Source organism: Gambusia affinis, linkage group LG12 (genome assembly GCF_019740435.1).
Source record: "Gambusia affinis linkage group LG12, SWU_Gaff_1.0, whole genome shotgun sequence".
Taxonomy (NCBI): domain Eukaryota; kingdom Metazoa; phylum Chordata; class Actinopteri; order Cyprinodontiformes; family Poeciliidae; genus Gambusia; species Gambusia affinis.
Window position 1 is genome coordinate 1,267,306 of NC_057879.1, and position 23,951 is coordinate 1,291,256.

The 23,951-nt window shown below is 37.9% G+C and overlaps 1 protein-coding gene across 2 annotated transcripts; it reads right to left on the reverse strand.

The window, feature by feature from the left end:
• Nucleotides 1-107: 107 nt before the first annotated feature.
• On the reverse strand, nt 108-23,486 carry tmem68 (transmembrane protein 68). 2 transcript variants are annotated; one of them, XM_044133430.1, is made up of 9 exons: nt 23,312-23,486; nt 15,939-16,092; nt 12,924-13,097; nt 7,293-7,392; nt 7,003-7,170; nt 4,755-4,948; nt 3,462-3,522; nt 1,533-1,672; nt 108-659 (listed from the first exon to the last, which is right to left on the reverse strand). In XM_044133430.1, exons 2-9 carry the CDS (start codon nt 15,996-15,998, stop codon nt 543-545), a joined length of 1,014 nt encoding a protein of 337 aa, XP_043989365.1. In that variant the 5' UTR covers nt 15,999-16,092; nt 23,312-23,486; the 3' UTR covers nt 108-542. The 2 variants fall into 2 exon arrangements, with proteins under 2 accessions (XP_043989365.1, XP_043989366.1); XM_044133431.1 differs by lacking the exon at nt 3,462-3,522 and having other exon boundaries at nt 1,533-1,630; nt 4,862-4,948; nt 23,312-23,454.
• Between the last annotated feature and the right edge of the window lie 465 nt (nt 23,487-23,951).

The window sequence follows — 23,951 nt, forward strand, 5'->3', positions numbered from 1 at the left end:
TATACAATGACATTTTGCACTTATGCATGTACGGTTTATAAAAATACTTCCCATATTCTTTATGTTGTACCACATTTAAGATGGATAAAATGTATTTTATTTTTTACAACTTAGTATTTTTTTTTCTTTTTCTGTCCTACAGTAAGATTGAGTTTTGTAGAGAGACATATGATTTGAGGGAATCACCAAGTGACATAATACAAACAGCCACAAGGACAGTGTGCATGCAGAATGCAACCAGTCATTTCCAAGTTAGAATGTTATGCGTCAATCTTACAGGTATGATGTGTGAATGTAATGGGATGGGCATTGTTTTGGATTACACAGATGTCAGAGTCTGAACAAGACAAGTTTCCTCCAGGACAATAAAGTTAATCTTTATGGTTCATAAAGTTCATATGAACTTTATTGTTCATGTATTTATTTAACATAAGTATATGTTAAATATAAATATTTGGATCAATATAAATATATAATCCAGTGATAAGTAGGATCATAAACTATGATCCAATTTATCGCATCATAAATTGGACATATCGTTTTTAATTCTGATGTTGGTAATCTTTGCGTTTTGTGTAGAATCTCTCTAACAAGGCTCTCAAGATGCTCCCAGGAATCTGCTGGTGTTTGTCTATCAAGGACTGGACCGCCTGCTGCACCTAGACAACAAAAACAGTTATAAGACTTGTATCAATACAACCATTAAAATAGTATTCAAATTCACAATGTCAGACGCACAATTTGGATTGTCAAAATAATCAACACTTTGATGTCCTCAAAAAAAGTTAATTGTACAAATATACTTATTTGCATTACAATTGGACTGGGGTAGAACCAAACTACATAACTGGGTAGAGTGAGACTTGCCAGTGTAGAAGTGCCTAAAGTGTGAATTTTTTTTTTAAGAATTCTTCATGTTTTCTCAAGGACAAACCTTCTATGCGATGTATTTCCACTGTTAGCTTTGATTTACTAAATAATGGAAGTATAATACAGTCTTTGGGGATAGCTGCTTTTGCCTCAAAAGTGAGATTCTGCTGAAACAAGTCTCTATTTAGACTCATGACACAAACACCTACCTCAGTTTCAAGATTAATGTTTCAGGATGGAGTCCCAATAATTAATTCAATAATATCAGTAGGAATCACTAAATAATGTAATTGTGAGCAACATGGGGTCCATACATCTACAAATATTTCTGCAAATGCTGCCTTTGATGAATTGGGACACAACATATGTTTATGAGGATCAATGTTGTACTTCTTCTATGCTCTAGAGACCATCTTCACTAATTTCTTTTCTGTCATTGGAACTGTGGCATTTCTGCCAAACTTATGGGAATCTCTTACCACCTTATTCATCATTTGACTGTTTCTTTTATTTTTTTTATTTTATTTTTATCTATACAGGTTGTTGCACTGAGATCCAAGATCTCATCTACACCTGCCTTCATATTTTTATGTATTTCACCAAAGCATGATATTTATCAATTAAATTCAGACAGACAGAAAAAGATGAAAAGAAAAACTCACTCTTTCTGCTAGCTCAGCTGCATTGATGTTTGGGTCATATGGAATAGGATCACCAAGGAAGGTTCGAAATTTCACAGGAAATCCCCCATAAATTGGAGCTACAGGAAGACGAAATCTTTCATACAGCCACCGAAATAATCCTGAAAAGAAAAATACAGGCTAATAATTATAAAGAGATTTCTTGTAATGTTGCAGTCCAAGAAAATACAGGTTACAAGTACCTCACATCAATGAATGTTTTCACCAGGTAGGTTCATCTCAGTTTTGTGGTAAATTAGATTTTCTGACTGGCACATTCCACTGACCCAGAGAGCAAAACAGATCTATGTCCCCACTGTACCTTTCGGTCAGTACTCATGAGCTTAGATTAACAATGCTCCTGCCATATTTCAGCATCTCATGAATAGAGTGGTGTCAGACCAGTATGATGCCATGGTCTAAGATCAAGATGGCAGGACCAAGAAAGATATTTCAATGTCCTAGGTTCCTAGGTGTTCTCTGCCATACACTTGACTTGAATAAGTGGGTGATTAACAGGCTTCTGCAGCACTTGATACATGAAGAGAGGAGCTGTTATCATGTGAATCAGGTGTTCTGGAACAGGGACACATCTAAAATATCGAGGGTAGTAGTCCATGAGGACTGGAATTGAGAAACATTGGGCAAGAGGTTAGCTGAGGTTGGTGATTGTGGTAAACTCAGAAATTAACTTTAGACATTATGGTGATGACCCCACTACTAAAGGGTCTGTTTTGTTTTTCTGCCCCATTATTGGCATGAGATACACCTGGGCCAAATTTTCTCCTGTCTGCTCATCAGGGTGGCTCCTCAGTTCAGTAGAGTGTTCACCCTGTTTAGTTTTGGTTGTGTCTGGGTTTCTACATTAGATACCTTTCCACACATCCAGATATTCAGACCATACTGAGAGATTATTTTTTTTGTTTTTAGTGCTGACAACCACTACCTACGAAGGTAGGTAGTGTAGGAGCCACTCACACTCTCCCATTTGCTCTCTACCTTGCTATAGCGCCTTCCAACAGTAGAGCTTGCCATGAATGCTCAGGCTAGTTAGTATGGCCACTGATGGCCTTACTAACTAGCCATCAGTGGAAACAAAAAATTGTTTCTCTGAAATTAGTACACTGAGCAGCCCTTACATGAGCCTGCACAATCTTAGTCTTGATTGCCAGGACTAAGACCTTCCTCCTGGCTCTGACTGGCTGTTCTTGACCAGGAGCAAGAAATTTATGCAGATCTTGAAAGTAGCTCAGGGAGGAGATGGAGCCGTTTGATTTTTTTTTTCACAGATTTTATGTCTCATAACATACTGTCACAACAGTGATAGTTATAACAAATATGTAAAACACATATTTTAAAAAAAATAAAAGCTACATTAGCTTTAAGATAGATATGCATTAAACTGTGAAAGTATGTCTTTCACAGTAATGGCATTATTATGCCTTTGCCATTATATGACTTGAAAATGGTTTCAAAACAACAATATTATTGCTTGTTATAAAAATTACAGGGACAATTTATTGTCTAGCAAAATTTGTTCTTGTGACAAGACTACCTACAACAGCTAGCAGATTACACCTTAAAATTGATAGTTTACATCATTAATCTGAACATACATGTCATCCATTTCCCTAATAAGCCCAACAAGGGGGTACATCAAACTGCAACAAGAGGCAGAGGTGCAAACATATCCCATAGGATCCAGGTACCAGACCAAGAAATATTAGAGGATGAAAGATCCCAGGATGAAAAAAATCAACTGATAAACAAAATTGTATCTACTAGTACAAATATCGTTAGAATGCTACTGATAAATAGACAGACCGACAGACACAGAAACATGCCATGTTTAACAAGCACAGAATCCTCAACACTTACTTATACAAAACACACAAGATCTTCCTCACTTACTTAGTGTCCCAAGAGATCTGAAACCCTCTCGTAGATTCTGAGTAAACATAGGAATTATTGGCTGAAAAAAATACAGAATAAGCTTAGAGATGGAGATATGACACCATGATCAATCATATATTCATGCATATTGGAGTAGGTTTTGTGAGCACATTTAACTGGATCAAAAATAAACGTCTCAACTGAAATCTGATTTCCCAATAGGATTTAATCAACCAAATGACACAAAAACATTCTTGCAGATTTCCCAAATGATTAAACAGTAGTTGTGTCAGTCTTGAAAACTATAGGTAACAAGTGGGAAGCAGAATCGATTAGGATTTCAATCTGTTTCCATGGCAGCAATTATCCTCAACAGGTCACTGTATTTCAATGAGCTGCACAATTATTTTTTTTTTCAAAATAAAGCTCACAGATGCTGTTCAAGATAAAGGACTAGCACTTCCATGAGAAAGATTATTGAGAGAGAACTTTCAAAGTAAACCATTGGTCTACAGCAGGAGTGTCAAACTCCAGTCTTCAAGGACCGGTGTCCTGCAACTTTTAGATGTGCCTCTGCTGCACCACACCTGAATAGAATAATTAGGTCATTTCATACCAGCGTTTTGTACCTGTGGCACATCTAAAAACTGCAGGACAGCGGCCCTTGAGAACTGGAGTTTGCCACCTGTGGTCTACAGCATAAAAGAAACAAGGTATGTTAGATTTTCAAAACAATGAGAACTCAAAACAGAACTCTTGTTTTGTTACTGGTCGGTCTGTAGCTGAAAAAGGTTCCATATTTCAAATGACATTGAAAGAACAACGCTGATGTGCAATTAGGTTCAAATGTATTTGTACCTCTGCTTTTTCTATTCTCAATTGATTGCTGGTGGCTAGTCTGAAAGAACTAAGTGGGGGAGTTGCAGAGCAGGGTTGCTCTGTGAGGTGGAAACTCTGAGGCCTGAAAACTGCAGCTCTGAGAAGAGCTGCGTGTCGAAGACAGTGCTCAGTTCACCCAGGCATTTTGCACAGCTGAATGGTTACCATGGAGATTAAAGGATTTCTCAAACATGCCCGAAAGAATAAAGCCAACACTCCAAGTATGTTTTTGATGAGGGAATAATATTAGAACATGGTGTAGAGTTAAAAAAAAGTGGATTTTACATAAAACGGCCCCTTTAACAATTTATCCGTTGTCATTTTACTATGCCTAACTATGAAAGAGTATTGAAGTATGAACTTTATGTAATAACCTGAATAAAGAAAATATACTGCCATAATCTAAGTATAAGGAAGTTTGCCATAACGCACCACTTGACAGTCAATGGCAACTTGTGCAAAGCCTTTGCGTTTTCCCCAAAAAAGACGGTAGGTCTCATCACTAAACATTGCTTCCCGCACTCCTCCTGGAGAAATACCAAGCAAGTGGCCATTCCTCAGAGCCCGGACACACTCTTCCTGAGGACCGTGGATCACTGAGAAGACCTCTAACAGCAACTTGAAACCTGGAAGAAGAACACAAAATGGAGAAATTAGATACACGCAAAGGGATATCTTGTTAAATATGTTCAGAACCTTATAAGGACAAGAGGAAGGAAGTATTATGCACCATTAGTAGGGATGGAATACTTAAGATCACCAGGTGTTTGCTAATTGCTGCTGGCTATTCTGGAGGAGCTGAGTTGGGGAGACATGTGAGAAGGCTGCTCTGTGAGGTGGAAGCTCTCAAGCCTGGAAACTGTTTTTGTTTGGCCTTGGGCTTGCATGTGAATGTTTACAACAACAAACAGCATTCTCTAATTTGATTTGAAAGAGAAAACATCTGTACACATATGTTGCCATCAAGTTTTTGCTGGGCAAATGCTTCTCACTGCAGAAAATTATTACATTTGCTTTTTAAAAACAAAGAATTTTAAGAAAGGAGAAAGAAAAAACACAGGACAGCTTGTAAATTTTGTAACTTATTTATGTCATGTTAATGATGAATAGCTGAAAGTTACCCGGTCTATCAACTGCTGTAGCAATTCCACTCCAATTCCTCTCATTGTCATTTCTATGGATATTCCTTGAACAAAATGTTGAATAAACAGTCATGTTGTTTTCACAAATAATCTCCAATATCTACTGGAACAGCTGATGCGCCACATCTGTTCTTTGTATGGGATTCCACTCCGTATTTATGTTATTGCACTTTCTCATTGGCTACCTGTTGCATTCAACAGGCTGCGTTCTCGCTACCAGTCAGGTAACACCACACATGCTATGATAATCAGGCCAAGACAATCCAACATGTTGAAATGCCCAATGTCAGCTTGGAGTGGTCTTGACATTCTACCTACTGGACCCGGTCAGTCGTAGCACACCACACACGGTAGGATGATCGGCTACGATTATCGCAAGAGACAATTTTAGAACGCCAAACGTTATAAGATTATGGTAATGGGAAAATCACGGCAAAATGTGTACTGGGGTTTAGCCATAAAAGCAACCTTTAAATTATTTCAATTTAATTCAAAAATACTTTTATGATCGCAAAAGGAAATTTAATTATTCTAGCTTATTAATTTAGATCCTTCAAAGAGTTATTGACGATAGAGATGGCTGTTGGCAGGAAAGATCGTCTGCAGCGGTCTGTACTGCGCTGAATCTGAAGAAGCCTCCGACTGAAGATGCTCTGCCTTCCCAAGACAGTTTCATAAAAATGATGGTCAGGGTTGTCCATAATTTTCTTGATCCTATGAAGAATCCTTCTTTGCATCATCATCTCCAGAGTTTTCATAGTCAACCCCAGAACAGAACTAGCCTTCCTTATCAATTTGTCAAGCTTTTTTTATGTCCCTGGCACAGATGCTGCTGCCCCAACAGATGACAGCAGAAGATAGAATGTTCCCAACAACAGACTTAAAGAAGATCTGCAGCATCTTATTTCAAACCTTAAAGGATCTTAGATTCCTCAAAAAGTCCAGTCTGCTCTGTCCTTTCTTATAGATGCTTCATTGTTGCACCTCCAGCCTAGTCCGTTGTGCAGATAAACTCTGAGGTATTTATATTCCTCAACCACCTCCACTTCTTCTCCCATGATGGAAATGGAGTTTGATCTAACCCTGTACTTCCTGAAATCAACAGTCATCTCCTTTGCTTTGTTCACATTTAAGATTAGATGATTGTTCCCACACCATGCCACAAAGCGGTCCACCAGCTCTCTGTACTCGGCCTCTTGTCCATCTCTGACACCCAACAACTACACAGTTATCTGAGTATTTTACTAGCTGAGTATACAATAAGCTGGAAAGTGTCGTTGAACAGAGGGAGGTTTAGCTCTTTCTACTGAATTGGTTATCTCTGCGATCGGATCTCAAACAAGTAAAAGACAAAGGATGAATGAACGGACATGAACGGACAACATAGTAAAGCAGACTGCTGTGGACTAGTAGCTGTTAAACTGTCCAGCAGATATGCCTTTTCTTTGTATAGAAATGACTTCAAAACACACTCAGCAATATTTCTGAATGACAGTAATGTGCCTTAATTTTCAGAACAAATAAAACAGTTGAAATACCAGGAATCTTGAAGAGGAAGTGGTCAGCTACAGAATGGCAGGTACGTCCTTTCTGAATGATGACACGGGCCAGGAAGTAATAGTAATCTATAGGTATGGCTCCATGATAGTACACTATTAGAGCTGGTCCTCTGTTGGGAATCTTCTCCATTCCATGGATCTCATAACCTGATGCGCAGATTATATCACAAGATACAATAATACATTATAGAGATTTTTACATTTGCAGTCAAGTGCTATAAATAAACACATTTTATATGCTTTGGGGAGTAGTTTACATTTATTCATACCATGCCATATGGCTCCATGTCCATCCCAGAGGGTAGCCAGTGTTTTTCTGGCTCCATCCCACAAGTTGTTGCTATAAGCTTCCTTTAGCTGATTCTTCCTCTGATAAAAGCAAGCATGAGAAGATGAATACATCCAATGAACATAGTTCATGCTTTTGTTTAAAACCTCGTATTCCAAATTATCTTACTACAGTCATATTTATGGTCAGAAATATGCTTAGAACCTTATAAGGTCAAGAGGAATGAAGTATTATGCACACACTAGTAGCGATGGAAGATTTGAGACCACCAGCTATTTGCTAATTGCTGCTTGTTAGTCTAGAGGAGCTGAGTGGGGGAGACACTGGGAAGGGCTGCTCTGTGAGGTGGTCTAAGTCTTTTGAATACATTTAGTAACAAATATTATATTACAGGTTAAGGTTATAATTCTACATGACAAACAATAGTTCACATTGTAATGTGTGCATTTGCAAAGCTGTTTTCAAAGTGTTCAGACTAATATTGTATATTATAATTTTTACTACAGTGACGTGAAAGAGCATTTGCTTCCTTTAAGATTTTTTCTGCTTTTTTTCTCTGTCACAACACATTTATATTTTGGACAAGGATAATTGAGCAAATACTAAAAGAGAAGTCAAGAGAAGTTTTTATACTATTTAAGGTAAATACCTTAAATAGGTATTTTCCTTAAATACCTATTTAAGGTATATATATATATATATATATATATATATATATATATATATATATATATATATATACATACACACACACAATATCTAATAAATTAACATTTTCCTTAATACATTCAAACTCTCTCCTCATATATCTTCTCTCTCTTTTATATTTATGACATTCTAATATAATATGTTCTATTGTTTCATATTTTCCACAGTAATCACATTTGCCAGTAGTATGCTTTTGAATTTTAAAAAGTGTATAATTAAGTCTTGTATGCCCAAATCTTAACCATGTTATCACTCTTTCCTCCTTTTTATTTCGTCTTCCATTTCTTTTTTCTCCTAGTATCTTCTGAATTTTATAAAACTATCTTCCTGTTTTTTTCCTCATCCCATCTTTTATGCCATTTTTCCATCAGTTTTTCTGTAACAATACAATTACTTGTTTTAACTTTAAAACTAATGGGATTTTGAATTACCTTCTTTGCCAATTTATCTGCCCTCTTATTTCCTTCTACTCCAATATGTGCTGGAACCCACTCAAATATAACTATCAAACCCATATTTTGTATTCTGAATAATGTATGAAATATTTCTAATAAAATATCCATCCTACTATCTGATTGATTATATTTTAAACTTAATAATTCAGAGTTTGAATCTGAACAAAAGACTGTTTTTAATGGTTTTATGTCTTCTACCCACTGTAAAGCTAATAATATTGACAACATTTCTCCTGTGTATACTGATAATCCGTCTGTAATTTATTTTTCTATTTTTATATTAAATTCTGGTACTACAAAAGCTATTTCTATTTTTCCAGTTATTTTTGATGCATCTGTATAAATTTGAATATATTGATAATAATTGTTTAAATGTAACTGTACTGAAAAATTATCTACGATGTAAGATTTATCTTGTTTCTTTTCCATTATTGAGATATCTACTGTTGCTTCTGGTAGAATCCATGGTGATAAAATTGATATTAGTGTTGTTTCAGTAATTTCTAAATCAGTCATTTTAAATTCTTTTATTTTCTTTCAATTGTCCATCCAAACCCCAATTGCAACACCCTTATAACCTCTTCAATATATTTCATATTTTTACAATGAAATCAAAATTTTTCCCTCTTTTCCAAACAGCACCATCATCTGCAAAAAGTGAACCTCCCATTTCTTTTCCAATATCTTTAAATTCATCATTTAGCATAATAAATGATGAATTTATTATGATAAATAACTTTGTTTATCATAATTGAGAACAGTAACGGACTTATAATACTCCCCTATGGAGTTCCATTTTCTACTATCTGTTTTTCTGAGATCACTTCACCAATTCTAACTTGTATTTTCCTATTTGTTAAGAAGTCTTTAACCCATTTAAATATTTTCCCTTTAATGCCCAATGTGTATAATTTAATAAATAATCCCTCAACTCACATCATATTATATTCTTTTTCTATATCAAAAAATATTGCCACTACACTCTTTATTTACTTGTGCTCTTCTAAGTTCATGCTATAGACATAGCGTTGGATCATTAGTACTCCTCCCTTTTCAAATACCACTTTGATATTTTGACATATAGCCTTTATTATTTAAATAATATACTAGTGGTCTATTATTAATCATTTTTATCCATTATTTTATATAGATTTGATGTTAAAGCTATTGGTCTGTAGTTTCCTGGGTTTGAGTTGTCTTTTCCTGGTTTAGCTATTGGTACTATAATTGATTCCTTCCAGTTCAATGGTAATTTTCCATCCTCCCAAATTTTACATAGTTGTCTTATCATTCTATATCAAATTTAATCTTAACCTGGTACTGTATTTTTTTGTCTTCCTAAGTGCTTTTGTAAACTCAACATTCAACAAATTAGTTGTTTCTTCAACACTCTCTAATAAATCTTTATATTTATATTTCTCTTCCCTTTCTTCCCTCTTCACTATTATTATTATTAAATTTACATCATTTATATCCATTTTCATATCTACTTTTCCTAAGTTTATTTGACTCAAATATCTAAATTTAATCCAGTCTGCCTTAAAATTCAGTCTTTTATTGACCATTATATTCTTATTATTTAAATTTAATCCTACTCTTATTGTTATGGGACAATGATCACTACCTATTGTTGAATTTTTATCAAATAAGCACTCACAAATACCAGCTAAAACATTTTAGAAAATTGTTAAATGATTCCATCTCTGTTCTTACATTGACTCTTGTTCCCCTCCCATCATTAATACATACAAGAGTTTTCATTTCCATTAATTCTTCTATAACTTGTCCATTTTTATCATTACATTTACCCCACAATGTGCTATTTGCATTAAAATCCCCACACCAAATTATTTCCCCTTCCAAATATTCATTTAACTTCTCCATTATTTCAATTGATAATATTTTATATGGGCTATAAAAATTTATAAATTTAAATGTACCTTTTTTTTCCCTATATCTCAATTACTATATAATCAAGTTTTTCCCTTTCTCTAATACGTGATATTGTATCCCTTGCTTTATAAATATCCCACATCCTCCTCCACCTCCCTCCTGTAGATCTCTTCTTACACTATCATATCCTTTGATCACAAAATCTAATGTTTTAACCATGTTTCCTGAACACAAATAATTTCTGGTTGTTCTTCAAGACTACCAATATATGTCTTTTAGCAATTAAACTTGTTGCATTCCATTGTAATATTAACATGTACTACTTTCACCCGATGGTGAAAGTAGTACTCTTTAAACCACAAAAACTTTTCAGCTCCTCTCACTATTACTTTAATCTTCTCAGTTTTATGCTTGGCTTGGTCAGTGCAGTTGATAACATATGCTACAAATAATATTAGTTTTTCTACTGATATTGTGATATTTTCTTCTGACTATACTTTGCCCTGCTGTGGAATTTGACTCGCTGTTTGTTCACTCTTTCTTGTTTTCTGTTCCTTCTTATTTTTTTAAGTGCTTCAGCAGAGCATAGGTTTTTAGTCATTTTAATCTGTATGATTTCTTCTGCCTTCTTCCTTACTTTACGTCCTCCATACGTAACTCTATGTTGCCCTCCACAGTTACAACATTTTTCTTGTGCTTCTTCTTCACAATCTTCTAACTTGTGATCTTCACTACCACATTTTGGACAACTCTGCTTCCCTTTACAAACTGCTGCTATGTGTCCATACCTTTGACATTTGAAACAACAAAGTGGTGGAGGACTACTGACCTGAAAACTGAGATAACTTATTTTGATGTTTTGTGGCAACTCGTTTTTTATCAAATTCAATGAGGATTGACAAACTTCCTTTTTTTTCTCCATTTATTGTTTCTGACAATCTCTTCAAGTTATTCACTTTGGCACCTACAATACTTCTGTTAATTTTATCAAGATCTTCATCTAGAACAATGCCATAAATCACTCTAATTTTTTTATTTTCTCCCATGATTTCTTTCTCCAACACAGTTTTTTTTTTTTACAGATATTATCCACATTTAAAGCCTTAAATGAGAGATGGAAAGCCTTATAGGTGTCCATCTCTCAAGATCTTTACCATTTCAACATCTCCGATTTTCGTTTTAATTTCTCTTGACATTGGGGCTGATGTGATCCCGTTCTTCCTCGTTCTTAAGTTTTAATATTATTTTAAATTCCTCCCTCACAACTTTCCTCCTAACTATCCTTTCTTCTTCTAAACTACTTCCTTCCAGTTCTCGTTTATTACCTTGAATATCATCAATTCCCTTTTCTTCATCTATTTTATTTCTTCCACGTCCTCTCCCTCTTCCTTTCCCCACTGGCGTCCACCCTTTAAAATCCATGTCATCCTCATTTTCTATCTCCACTTCCAACCGAACCATTCACATACCAGTTTATGCCTAAATCTGCCTTTTCCAAATCCGATATATTTCTATTCGTTTTGTTTTTCCCACACTGCTCCAAGTCCTCTTTCACCGGCTAAACCCAACCGCTCTTGACGCAATCAGTCATCTCATCTAGCTAGGACCTTTGTTCCAAATACCTCCCAATATTTAATCTCCTCTATCTCAGTCACAACTTGCCAATCTGTCTCGTTACCCTGCTCACCAATATGCTTGTCACCTTCTTGATCTCTTCCTGTATCTTTAGTTTGGCTTTATTTTTGGATTTTGTTTCCCTGGACTCTCACAATTTTGTAAGTTTGATTCTTTGTGTGTTTGTTTGTTTGTTTGTTTTTAAATTTTAATTTAATCTTTAAACAAAACTTGACCACATCACTCGCCTGCTGCTTTTGGATCCACACCTCAACCACAAATGAAAAGTAGAGTGACCATTCCACAGCAGTTTACAACTATCACAGCAAAAGACTTAGAACTGGCTTTATGTAAATCTTTAAAGACTAAAAGAAGTCTCTAAATTAGTTTCCCATCTGCTTAGGGTTTTTTTTTTTTTTTAGATAATTTTATGCTGTGCAACTTTTTCAGGTCTTGTAGTCTATAAAATCTTATCAGACAGGTTTTGTGAGAGATTACTGGCAAGTTCAATTGTAAAACGTGCTCAAAGAAGATTACATCTCTAATTTAGTTCATTACATTCACAATTTTCTTTCCTCAATCCTTTTCGAAAAACTAAAACTAACAATAACTGTATAATCAGTCCCTAAAAAAACAATAAGCATTGAGTAGCAATAAATTTCAGCATAAGTTTGATTTTCTATAAACATTTAAGTTTAGCAAGAAGAAATCAATAATAAATTCATTTGTCTTAAAGTTTGTAGCAAGTTACATATTTGTTTCATTTTTGAAAGAGTTGAAGTTTTTTTCGTAAACAGGAGTTGCATTTAGTGACGCGTTTCTCCAAACCAGCAAAATTTTTCATTCAGAGCTATAATCTCCTAATTTTATTAACATGAAATTAAACGTTTTGTTTCACAATTGACTGTTTATACTGTGGACAATATTGAATTTATACATACCTTATAGACATGAAGGAAGAGAATTGAAAGATAAAGAAGGATAACAATGAGGAATGGCACAAGGAAAACAACAGCGAGAGGGGTGAAGACCCACAAGAGGTATTCCAGAAAGCTCAGGTAGTCCTTGAGCTGCTCCAGGCTGGCCCACTCTTCCCACACATGAAACAAACATACCTGTAGGCAAAGATAAGAGCTAAGAAGGAAAGGCCAGTTTGCTGTTTCAGTTTAGACACAAAGCTCTAAAACGTTACATTGATATCTGCATATATATGTTTTCAAAATAATAATTAGCAACCTTCTACGGCTGGCACACAGCATTTAACAGGTCTAACAGATGCAGTTACCTTTAATACCGCTTCTGGATAGATTCATAAATCAACAAAAATACTACATCACAGCTCAAAAAATAGCCAACAGCAGACTAGTAAGTGGGTCCAAGAACTCGCAAAGAGCTGTTACATGTCACAGTTGAGCCCAAAAATTACTCACCAAGATTTAAAATTCTTTTTGTTCAATATAGAACTTATTTTTCTCTGAAAATCAGACAAGCAGCACTCAGAAGATAAACACTGTAAACAGAGTTTTTATTCACATTTGGTTCAGAAAAGTCATGTCAGTCATGTTTCTCCAAACTGCTTAGTGATCAATGGCAAAAATTTTCAACAGCTTTACAACAACAATATCCTATTTATAACAGCTGTTCAGTTTTTTTTCCCAAAGTTTTAACTTGAATAAATATTTAGGTGATGAGTAAGTTCTTGAAGTTGAAAGACCTCTTTGCCATCACCCTCATTTTCAGCTCCCTCTACAGATTCTCTCCCAGTCTCTAATCAGTACTGAGGAGGTGCCACTCCAAAACATGACAAATACTTCCAGTCAGAAGAAACATGTTGGTAAAATGAAAGGACTTCTTCAAACCTAAGTCAGCCAGGGGTATAAATAATTTTTAACTAGGCTATCTAGTTAAGCTGAAAAATTACTAAAGTTCATTCAGAATGGAATTTACCTTAATAAACATGTAAATTAAAATAATAAAGTTTAGTGTTTAAGAGAGATTTTAATTTTAGTTTGTGTTTTTGATAAAACACCCGGATTTCATAGAAAGACTGCAGTCTAGATCTATCCTAATCACATTGCTTAATGCAGTGTACGGAGGCCCTACACATACTGTGCATTCCTGCACTGCATCAACACATTTGAGAGCCTTGAAATATTGAAGCTGCATAATATTTTGATTGGTCAAGCTCACTAATTGTGTACCTCCTCATGCCATTGTATTGGTGGGCCAGAAACCTGGGAGTAGTGATGGACTCTGACCTTAACTTTCAGAGCCACGTAAAGACAGTCACAAAGACGGCCTTCTATCACCTGAAGAACATTTTCAGGATTAAAGGACTAATGTCTCAGCCAGATCTAGAGAAACTCATCCATGCGTTTATCTTCAGTCGTATTGATTATTGTAACAGCGTCTTCACAGGTCTGTCCAACAAATTAATCAAACAGCTACAGCTGATCCAGAATGCTGCTGCTCGTGTTCTCACTAAAACCAGGAAGATAGAGCACATAACACCAGTTTTAAAGTCTCTCCACTGGCTCCCTGTAGCTCAAAGAATAGACTTTAAAATCCTGTTGTTAGTTTATAAATCACTGAATGGTTTAGCACCACAATACATTAAAGATCTGCTGCTGTTGTATCAACCTTCCAGAACTCTCAGGTCTTCTGGTTCTGGTCTGCTCTGCATCCCCAGAACCAGAACCAAACGAGGAGAAGCAGCATTTAACATCTATGCACCAAAAATCTGGAACAAACTTCCAGAAAACTGTAAAACAGCTGAAACACTGACTTCCTTTAAATCTCAACTAAAAACCCACTTGTTTAGAGTTGTATTCGAAACGTAATCAATGGCAAATTTATTGATGTTGTGTTTTTATTGTTGATTCTATGTTGCATTGTATTTTGTGTTTGATTTGATGTAAAGCACTTTGAAATGCCTTGCTGCTGAAATGTGCTATACAAATAAAGTTTGATTTGATTTGATTTTGGTGGTGTCACAAGTGTTTGCCATGGCACAATAGTTAGCCCTGTTCTGCATTGAGACATTGGTTGCACTGATTCTCTCTTGGTACTCTGGCTTCCTTCTACAGTTCAGAGACATGTATGACAGCTTAATCCAGCACTCTACACTGCCCTTAGTGTGTGTGCGTGCATGTTAAAATATCCCCTTCTATAGCAAAACAAGTGATTACATGGCGTTTGTGTCATGAAATGCAATGGTGGGTGGAGAGGCAGACGCGATGGAACCAGGTTGCAGTGATAATTATGATATTTAATAGTGAAATAATCCAACACAAAAATCCAAAAGCCAGGCAGCACTGCCAAGCGGAAGACCAGGGCTTAACACAGGACAGACGATGGACTGAGAACACATCAGACAAGGACCCGACAAACACACAGAGACACAGGTGACATTAAATACACAGGAGGTAATCAGGGAACGAGACACCCCTGGGAACAATCAAGGGGAGGACAGGACAGCACACAGACTCAGAGACACAGGAACTCAAAATAAACACACAAAGAACTCAAATCAACACAGAGAAAAACCCAAATCCTTACTGTTTGTTTGATTCTCAAAGATTCTATAACTCTCATTAAAAGATTCAGTTTGAGATATTTTGAAAAATCCCCAACCAGACAGTTTCCACTCATTTGCAAAGTTATTACACAGTACTGTGACTCAGTATCTGCTCCTCCACATTTCCACATTAACATTATAAATTATTACAAAAATAGTACTTAGAATTTTATTTAAAAAGTTCAATAATATATATTTTTACCAATTTCATAAAGTGAATTTTATAAATTCATTACATATAGAGAAATATTTCAAGAATTTATTTCTTGGAATTCTGTTGATGTGTTATCTGATATTTATCATCTGACATGTGCAAGAAATAATATGCTTTCATAGAATCATATTGTATGTTGAAGTGTGAGTGTTGCACTACTCATACCAAGAAGGACAGGGTGTCTTGTGATCCTTGTAGGCAAGACTGGTTTCCATTCTCTGCCATCCTGTGGAGCGTGACTTCCAGAGGCTGATGATGACCAGATCAGCAAAGCATCCAAGCAATGAGGCGGAGATCTCACAGTGGCAACATGTGTTACCTAAGATAGAATAGAATAGCATTAAGATTGTTCCAGTATTTATTCAAGTCATTCTTACAGTCATATTCAATTGATTAGAATGTTCATCATCAGGCCTGAGCAGCAAAGCGCTGCGAAGGCCTATTGTAACGGGGTCTTTGCAAGTAAGGTGCCGACGTCACAACTGAAATGCGCCTTTCTTGTTTCCGCTTTGAGTTATCATGACAGCTATAAAAGACAAAGTCATATTTCAGAGGCAAATAAAGCAACAATATGAATATTGTTATCTTCCAAATATAAAGGGCTGTTAAGTTTTCATGAATTTCCAAACGATCCTGAATCGAGAAGATGGTAGCTTGTAAATATTCATCCCTACAAGTTAAAGCTAAAGCGGCACAGCAATGTTTGCAGCCTTCACTTCACACCGGATTAGCTTCTTCAACCTAAAACTATCAGGGTGAAACGGATGGTAAATAAAGGAGCCTGTGTTATTTCCATGGAATCACTTCTGTATTCAGCCTGAAAGAGCGAGTTTTTTGGAACAAATGATCAGGTTTTAGTTTAACAGTAACAATACATGAAGTTACCTTTAAAATTAATCACACAAGTAACATTTAGACCCAACAGTAGACTTAAACTTCAACAAAATCACTCAGGTTGTGTGTGTTGTTTTTGTCTCATGCAAACGTTGCTTTAATTTTTTTTTTTCTATTTAATCATAAGAAATCATAGTCAGGCAAAGAGAGTGTCATGAAACAGGAAAAGCAGGCTTCCTGAAAAAAGAGGAAGTAAATTTTCAGCTTGCAGATTTATAAAAATAGTTTAAACTGTTCTTTATTTCAAAGCATAAACGTTTTAAAAAATGAAATCTAAACATTTTGAGTAATTGAATAAAACCCAAAGTAAAATACTTATATTGATATTGGTTTACTTGTAAACCAATATCAATATCAACATAATTGGTCAACATAATTGGTTTACAATTATGTAAACCAATTATGTTGATATTGGATACAAGTAAGTACTTACTTGTAAGTACTCATGGGAATACTTACAAGTAAAACAAGTAACTGTACCTTTGGTATCAAATGATTAGAAAAATAGATTATTCTTGGTTTCTTTTTAGAAGACCATCCGTAATAACTCACATTAGGATTATAACAACAGGAACTAATAAGTTATGGTTAAGAATATTATGAATTACTGCTAAATCAAAGAAGCTAAAGACATTATAGGTGTGATTTTGACATTTAACTTGAAATGGTGTAAAATGTGTAGATCACTGATGTTGTATTGGAGGTAGATGGTAGATGAAAGGTTAGGTAAAAGTGGAACCAACAGCAAACCAGAGATGACCAATGCCTCAGAGATTTGGAAATAGATTGTTGAACAACTTAAACTGTTGAAAGAAAAGGTTGTGTAATGGATGTAGGATGGCCTTTGAGCAACCCTGGGACATTAGCACAGACATCAGGACATAATGTCTCTAAGACAGTGATGGATATGTGATTATCTATACAAGCAGTCAGCCAATGAAATAAGCACAGCAACAGTGTTAGTCAATGCAAACACATCTGTAGGGTGGATAAACCCTATAAAAGATGAGTGTAAAAAGAGGAACCTTTGGCTGGATCCTCCAGGCAGCTTTGAACCAAGATTGAGATGGACAAAGAACTGTGCAGCTGAAGAAGAGCCGGGGCCAAGGAGCCAAAGACTGTCCTGCGTAAGGGGACCAACCCGTTAGCCCAGCAACATGTGGCTTCAAATTGCACTTCTCTCATCGCTGGGGTCAGACCACAAATACAAAGACCAAGAAAAAGGCAAAGATGAAGAAAAAAGGCAAAGAAGAACTGGCGCTTTCCTGCAGTTCTACATCTCAACAGACCAGAAAGATCGTGAGACAAGGTGAAGGGACCTTCAGAGCCACAAGACAAGAACCTGAGGAACGCTACACACATGAGGAAGACACCCTAAGATCCGAAACCTGCTGCTCTAAGTCAGTACTCTTCCTGCCAGCACCCATGTACTGTGTGACATCACCATCGATACAGAGACAAAAATTTATCAGACCTACAGAGATCCCTGCCTCATCGATCAACATCCTCCTCCTGCTGCAATACTTCTTCGTCATCAGGCCATTTCTGGGGTCCAAAATTCCATACTCCATCCGACTCTCTCAAAGGTTCCCTTTTTAGTTCTCAGTGTCAGCATTAGGGAAAGTTAGAAAAGATGATTGATTTTACTTATTTGATTATTTCTGCTACTGAATTAAACTGTACTGACCCTTGCAAAATTGCCTTACTAATAAAATATTTATCATTAAAAAAGAATCTAAAAGATATTGTGGACATTCAATTAATGAGTCACCTCAAAATTTTTGAGAATTGTAAAATAGCTATGACATTTGATTCTGGAGAGGAAAAGGTAGAAAACGGTTTATAGGTTACTTTTGGTCCAAAACTACATGTAAAACAACGTCCTTGGGACGCGCCCGAGTCACTAAAATCAACCTGGTTCAGTACAAAGGGGACATTGTAATCTTTGTAAAGAAAGAGGGTTAGGGTTAACAGGTGTGTCCTGTGAAACTAGTTGGCTGCAGGCTCCTCAGTCTGGCTAATTCACAGGGGGAAGAAGGGTGGGTAGATCGCCCAAAATTGAGAAAAAAAGTCTCTTGGAGGTACACCTAAAATGCTTTAACCTAGAATTCTAAAACTTGGTACAAATGTGTGTCTTGTCAGGACCTACAAAAAAGCCTCTTGGAGCCATGGTCCAAATCCAACAGGAAGTGGGCCAATTTGGATCATAGCCACCACATTGTCTATTTTACAGACATCGTATCTGATCAAACTTGTCCTACAGAGTTTGACATACAGACTTTGGAACCACTCAGCAGAGGCTTGAGGCATTGAAGGTCAAAAGTTATCCTACAAATTTTTGTACATCAAAGCACGTGGGCGTGGCTAAGTGTCAAAATCTGACTATTCGCCATGAAACATCAAGGTGCAATAACTTCCACATACAAAGTCAAAACTGCATCAGACTTTCTGTCTCATCACAGACCAGCCCTCATTACATTTACATATTTAGTTGGCGACATCACCTTAGCCCCACCTGTTTCCAACAGGAATTTCCCTGTTATTTTCTGCTGGAAGTATTACTTTTACTCTTTGATTCATATAGGCTTCAATCTGTGCCAAGTGACATAAAATGGCATGAAGATGAGTTTATGTCAACGCTACCTGCTGGCTGAACTGTGTGGGCGTGACAGAAAGGCGAATTTCAAGCCCACGCCATATGCACACAGTTGGCACAGATGCATCATCTGATTTGCACCAAACTGGATACGTATGACTTTTGTTCATCTCTAAAGAGCCCAATAACATTGAATTGTAATTTGACTGCACTGCACCCCCCATGTTAATTCATCAGCTATATCTCCTCACTATGTCAGCTGATCTGCACCAGAGTGATGATAGTTTTATTTCCTGAGCACTTGTGGACTATACAGAGAAACGAGTTTGAATAAGAAGTAGTTCATGTTGTTACCTCATGCTCCAGTGAAATAAAAGAAGTATGGCTTTTCAACTGACGATTGCTTCTCCTGTCTTCCCTCATATCATGACATGGTGTCAGAATTAAGGACTTAAACACCTACAGAGAAAGGACAATGACAAAGTTTGGACCTCTGGAGCCATTTGATTTTACGCAGCGGGCCGACCTGGCGGCAGAGATTCTCCCACTGCAGAGTCGTGTCAAAACTCGACAGGGAGAGTGGCGAGGTGCAGGTAAATTCACTCCTGTACTCTATGGGGAGAGATGCCCTGATTAGCCCTTATGAGTTACCACTCCACACCAGTAGCAGCAACAGGTTCCAGTCCAGTGCAACTTATGACTGACCGACAGATCTGCACCACCGTTCCTATCCAGGAAAAATCATTGAAGCCAAACGCAGTCGACCGCAGATATTCAGCTCGTCCTCTTCCCAACCTTCTCCCTGGTTGGGAAGAGGTTTCACTCTCAAAATGTGAGAGTGAAACTGTCATGGTTTGCGGAGTGGAAGTGAGGCAAAAACGCTGATGAACCGGTTTGAGTGTAAAAAATTATGAATTTAATGGAAAAAACCAGAACACAGGGAACAGGACGACGAAGTGTGACGAGTGACGAGACGTAGAGGAGGATCCGACAAGACACAGAGACACAGGGGGCACTAAATACACATAAGGTAATCAGGGAACGAGACACACCTGGGAACTAATCAAGGGGAGACAGGACAACATAGAGACTCAGACACACAGGAAACTAGAAATAAATACACCGAAAAACATAGAACCTGACAGTACCCCCCCTTAAAGGGCGGCTCCAAGACGCCCAAAAACAGTCCAAAACACAACAAGGGTGGGCGGAGGGGCGCTGGACGGAGGACCAGAGTCCATAACAAAAACACACCCAACCGAGTGGGCAGAGGCCAAGAGTCCAAAACATACACACAAAAAAAAACTACCCACAGGGTGGGCGGAGGCACAGGAAAGGCCAAGGGTCCAAAAATAACAAAAAACACACCCAACGGGGTGGGCGGAGGCACAGGAAGGCGGGAACCACAGAGGCGGTCCGGCGGCGGTCCGGCGGCCGTCCGCGGCGCAGGAGGCGGGAACCACGGAGGCGGTCCGGTGGCCGTCCGCGGCGACAAGGAATCTCAGGAGGCTCGGGACTGGCACTGGGAGCACTGGAGAGCTCGGGACTGGCACTGGGAGCACTGGAGAGCTCGGAACTGGCACTGAGAACACTGGAGAGCTCGGAACTGGCACTGGGAACACTTGAGAGCTCGGAACTGGCACTAGGAAACCTCACACTTACTGGGGCCGGCAGCGGAGGAAGTCCGGCGAATCGCCTCGGGGCGGGCAGCAGAGGAAGTCCGGCGAATCGCCTCGGGGCGGTCAACGGAGGAGTGCCGGCGCGGCGCCTCCGGGCCGGCAGAGGGGGTGATGGCTCCGTGAGGCGACCAGGGGCCGGGTTCACCGGCGGCTCAGGTCGCTTTCTCGGGGCTGGCAGTGGAGGTTGTGTTACCGGAAGGCGATGAGGGGCCCGATCCACCGGCGGCTCACGTCACTCTTTCCGGGCAGGCAGAGGATGTGGTGTTCTTGGAAGGCGACGAGGGTCCGGGTCCACCGGCGGCTCACATCGCTGTTGCCTGGCTAACAGCGGAGGTAGTGTTCCCAGAAGGCGACGAGGGGCCGGGTCCACCGGCGGCTCACACCGCTTCTTCCGGGCAGACTGCGGAGGTGGTGTTTTCGGGAAGCGACCAGGGGCCGGGTCCACCGGCAGCTCAGGTCGCCTGCTTCGCTGGCGGAGGTAACGGAGGGGACCAAATCCGGGGGGTGCCAACACCAATCTAGTCCCCCGAAAAACCTCCCGGTCCAACTGGGCCAAAAAGGTAGCGACCTCACCTCGTTTGTGGTCGGATCCTTCTGTCATGGTTTGCAGAGTGGAGGTGAGGCAAAAACGCTGATGAACCGGTTTGAGTGTAAAAAATTATGAATTTAATGGAAAAAAACAGAACACAGGGAACAGGACGACGAAGTGTGATGAGTGACGAGACATAGACGAGGATCCGACAAGACACAGAGACACAGGTGACACTAAATACACATAAGGTAATCAGGGAACGAGACACACCTGGGAACTAATCAAGGGGAGACAGGACAACACAGAGACTCAGACACACAGGAAACTAGAAATAAATACACCGAAAAACATAGAACCTGACAGAAACTTGATGGGACAAAGGGTGGACAATGCCTGCCAAAGTCATCAACAAATCCAAGGAGCCGAGATCCTACCTCGTAAAATTAGCCAAAGGGAGCATGAAGCGTTGCAACAGATGTCTCCTTCCGGAGATTGCTGTAACTGATATTCCTGCAGCACAACATATGGCTGAGTCTGCAGTGGCACAGCAGGACTGCAAATCCCTAGCTACAGATGTGGCCATTCCATCTGAACCACCATCAAATTACCCAGTAGCGAGCCCTCTTTCAGGATCCTCCTTCCCACCATATACTCCTGTGAGAACAACTGCCTGGGAACGTGAAATAAAGCTGCCTCTGAGATTCAGTGAGTTATAAGCTTCAAAAGGGCTTAATATTCCCTATCAGGGTTGAGGGCAGTCTACCCCTGTGATGTCCTGTATTGGTCTGTATGGAATTTGATAAGACTGTTATTAAAAAAATAAATAAATGATGTGGGAAAGTTCTTCTGAAAGCATCCAAGTTTTATGTTGGAAAGAAGCCTTTCTTGAAAGAGATGTGACAGCTAAAGATTAAGTTAAATGGAGTAATTAATTATATGAGAATGTACCATTTAAATATCATTAAGACATTGAACTAAGTTTCAGAAGTTTGGGATCTTGCAATGTTTAACTTTAAAAAAGGGAGATTTTGTGAGATTAGCTTATATTGTAAATCTAGAGTAACAGTAGTTTGGTTTCCTGACCACTGGGGGAGCAATTGGAAAGTATACTGAGAAACAAGTTCGAATAAGAAGTAATTCATGTTGTTACTTCATGCTCTAGTGAAATAAAAGAAGTACGGCTTTTCAACCAACGATTGCTTCTCCTGTCTTCCCTCATATTATGACAGTACCTAATAAATCCTATAAATAACAAAATTACTTTAATAAGCAACAACATTAATTTGGGCTTATTGTCATTAAGCTCAAATTAATAACATTAATTACATTTAACATTAGAACATTCTAATGTAATATTCTGTTAAATGTTTTTTTGTTGTAAACAGAAAATCATCAGCATTAACAGAATGTATAAATCTATGTTTCACTGAACTACTGAAATAAATTAAGTCTTCTTTATAGAATATGGCTTTGTATTGCAAGAAAAAATAAATACATAGCATCTCTCGGAAGCAGCACAAAATAGATTATTTTCTAAAAGCAGCCGATATTGATTATAAATAAAAGCACATCACTATGATATGGTCAGATTTTCTCTGCACTGATTCAAACGACAACTTTGCTGTTTCAAGACGGACATATATAAAAAGACAACCTTATTTCATCAAGCAATGTGGTTGCGTCGTTGCTTAATGTACAATCAACACGTACTGTGGAGAGTGAAAACCGAACATAATACCAGCAAACTGGATGAAAACGTGTCTGCTGGAAACTGAAAGTTGACTAAGCATACATCTACATCGAACAAATTTAACAAAACAGAAATATAAAGCAATACCTGGATGATATTGTTACTTTGTGAAAAGACAGACTAAATGGCCATTCCACCGCATTTGTCCGACCTCAACCCAAATATCGGAAAGTTAACATCCATCCCAGAGCCTGAGGTTTCTGTTTCTGATTCTTCTTCTTCTGGAGTGTAATGGCAGTTGACAAACAACGAAGGCGCATTGCTGCCATCGACTGGTAAGGAGTGTGAACCAAGATATAAACATATCTCGTTATTAAGGCAGTTACTGACATATAACGACCTTGTAATAGCGTCATCATCGAAATTAGTTCTTTGATTAAATTGTGTATTTGATAAATTCAATAATTACGTGTTCTATTGTTTCATCATGATTTATAATGTACGTCTGCTTGTATGATGTCCCATTACTGTATGGTAGCAAAACGTCCAGTGTTCCTAGTTTAAAATCTAGTGATCATTCTCCTATTTCTCTAACCTATCTTTAAATCCTGTAAAACTAATATTAATTTAAGTCAAATCATCCTAAGCCATGCTGAGGATGGATGGAGTCTTTTGTAAACGAACAAGCCCTGGACAGGCAGCCAGTGCAGGCAGTGTCAAGATGGAAGGAAGCTTGGTCCCAATGATTCTCTAAGCTGTCCTCACTATTTCCTCTACACACCATGTT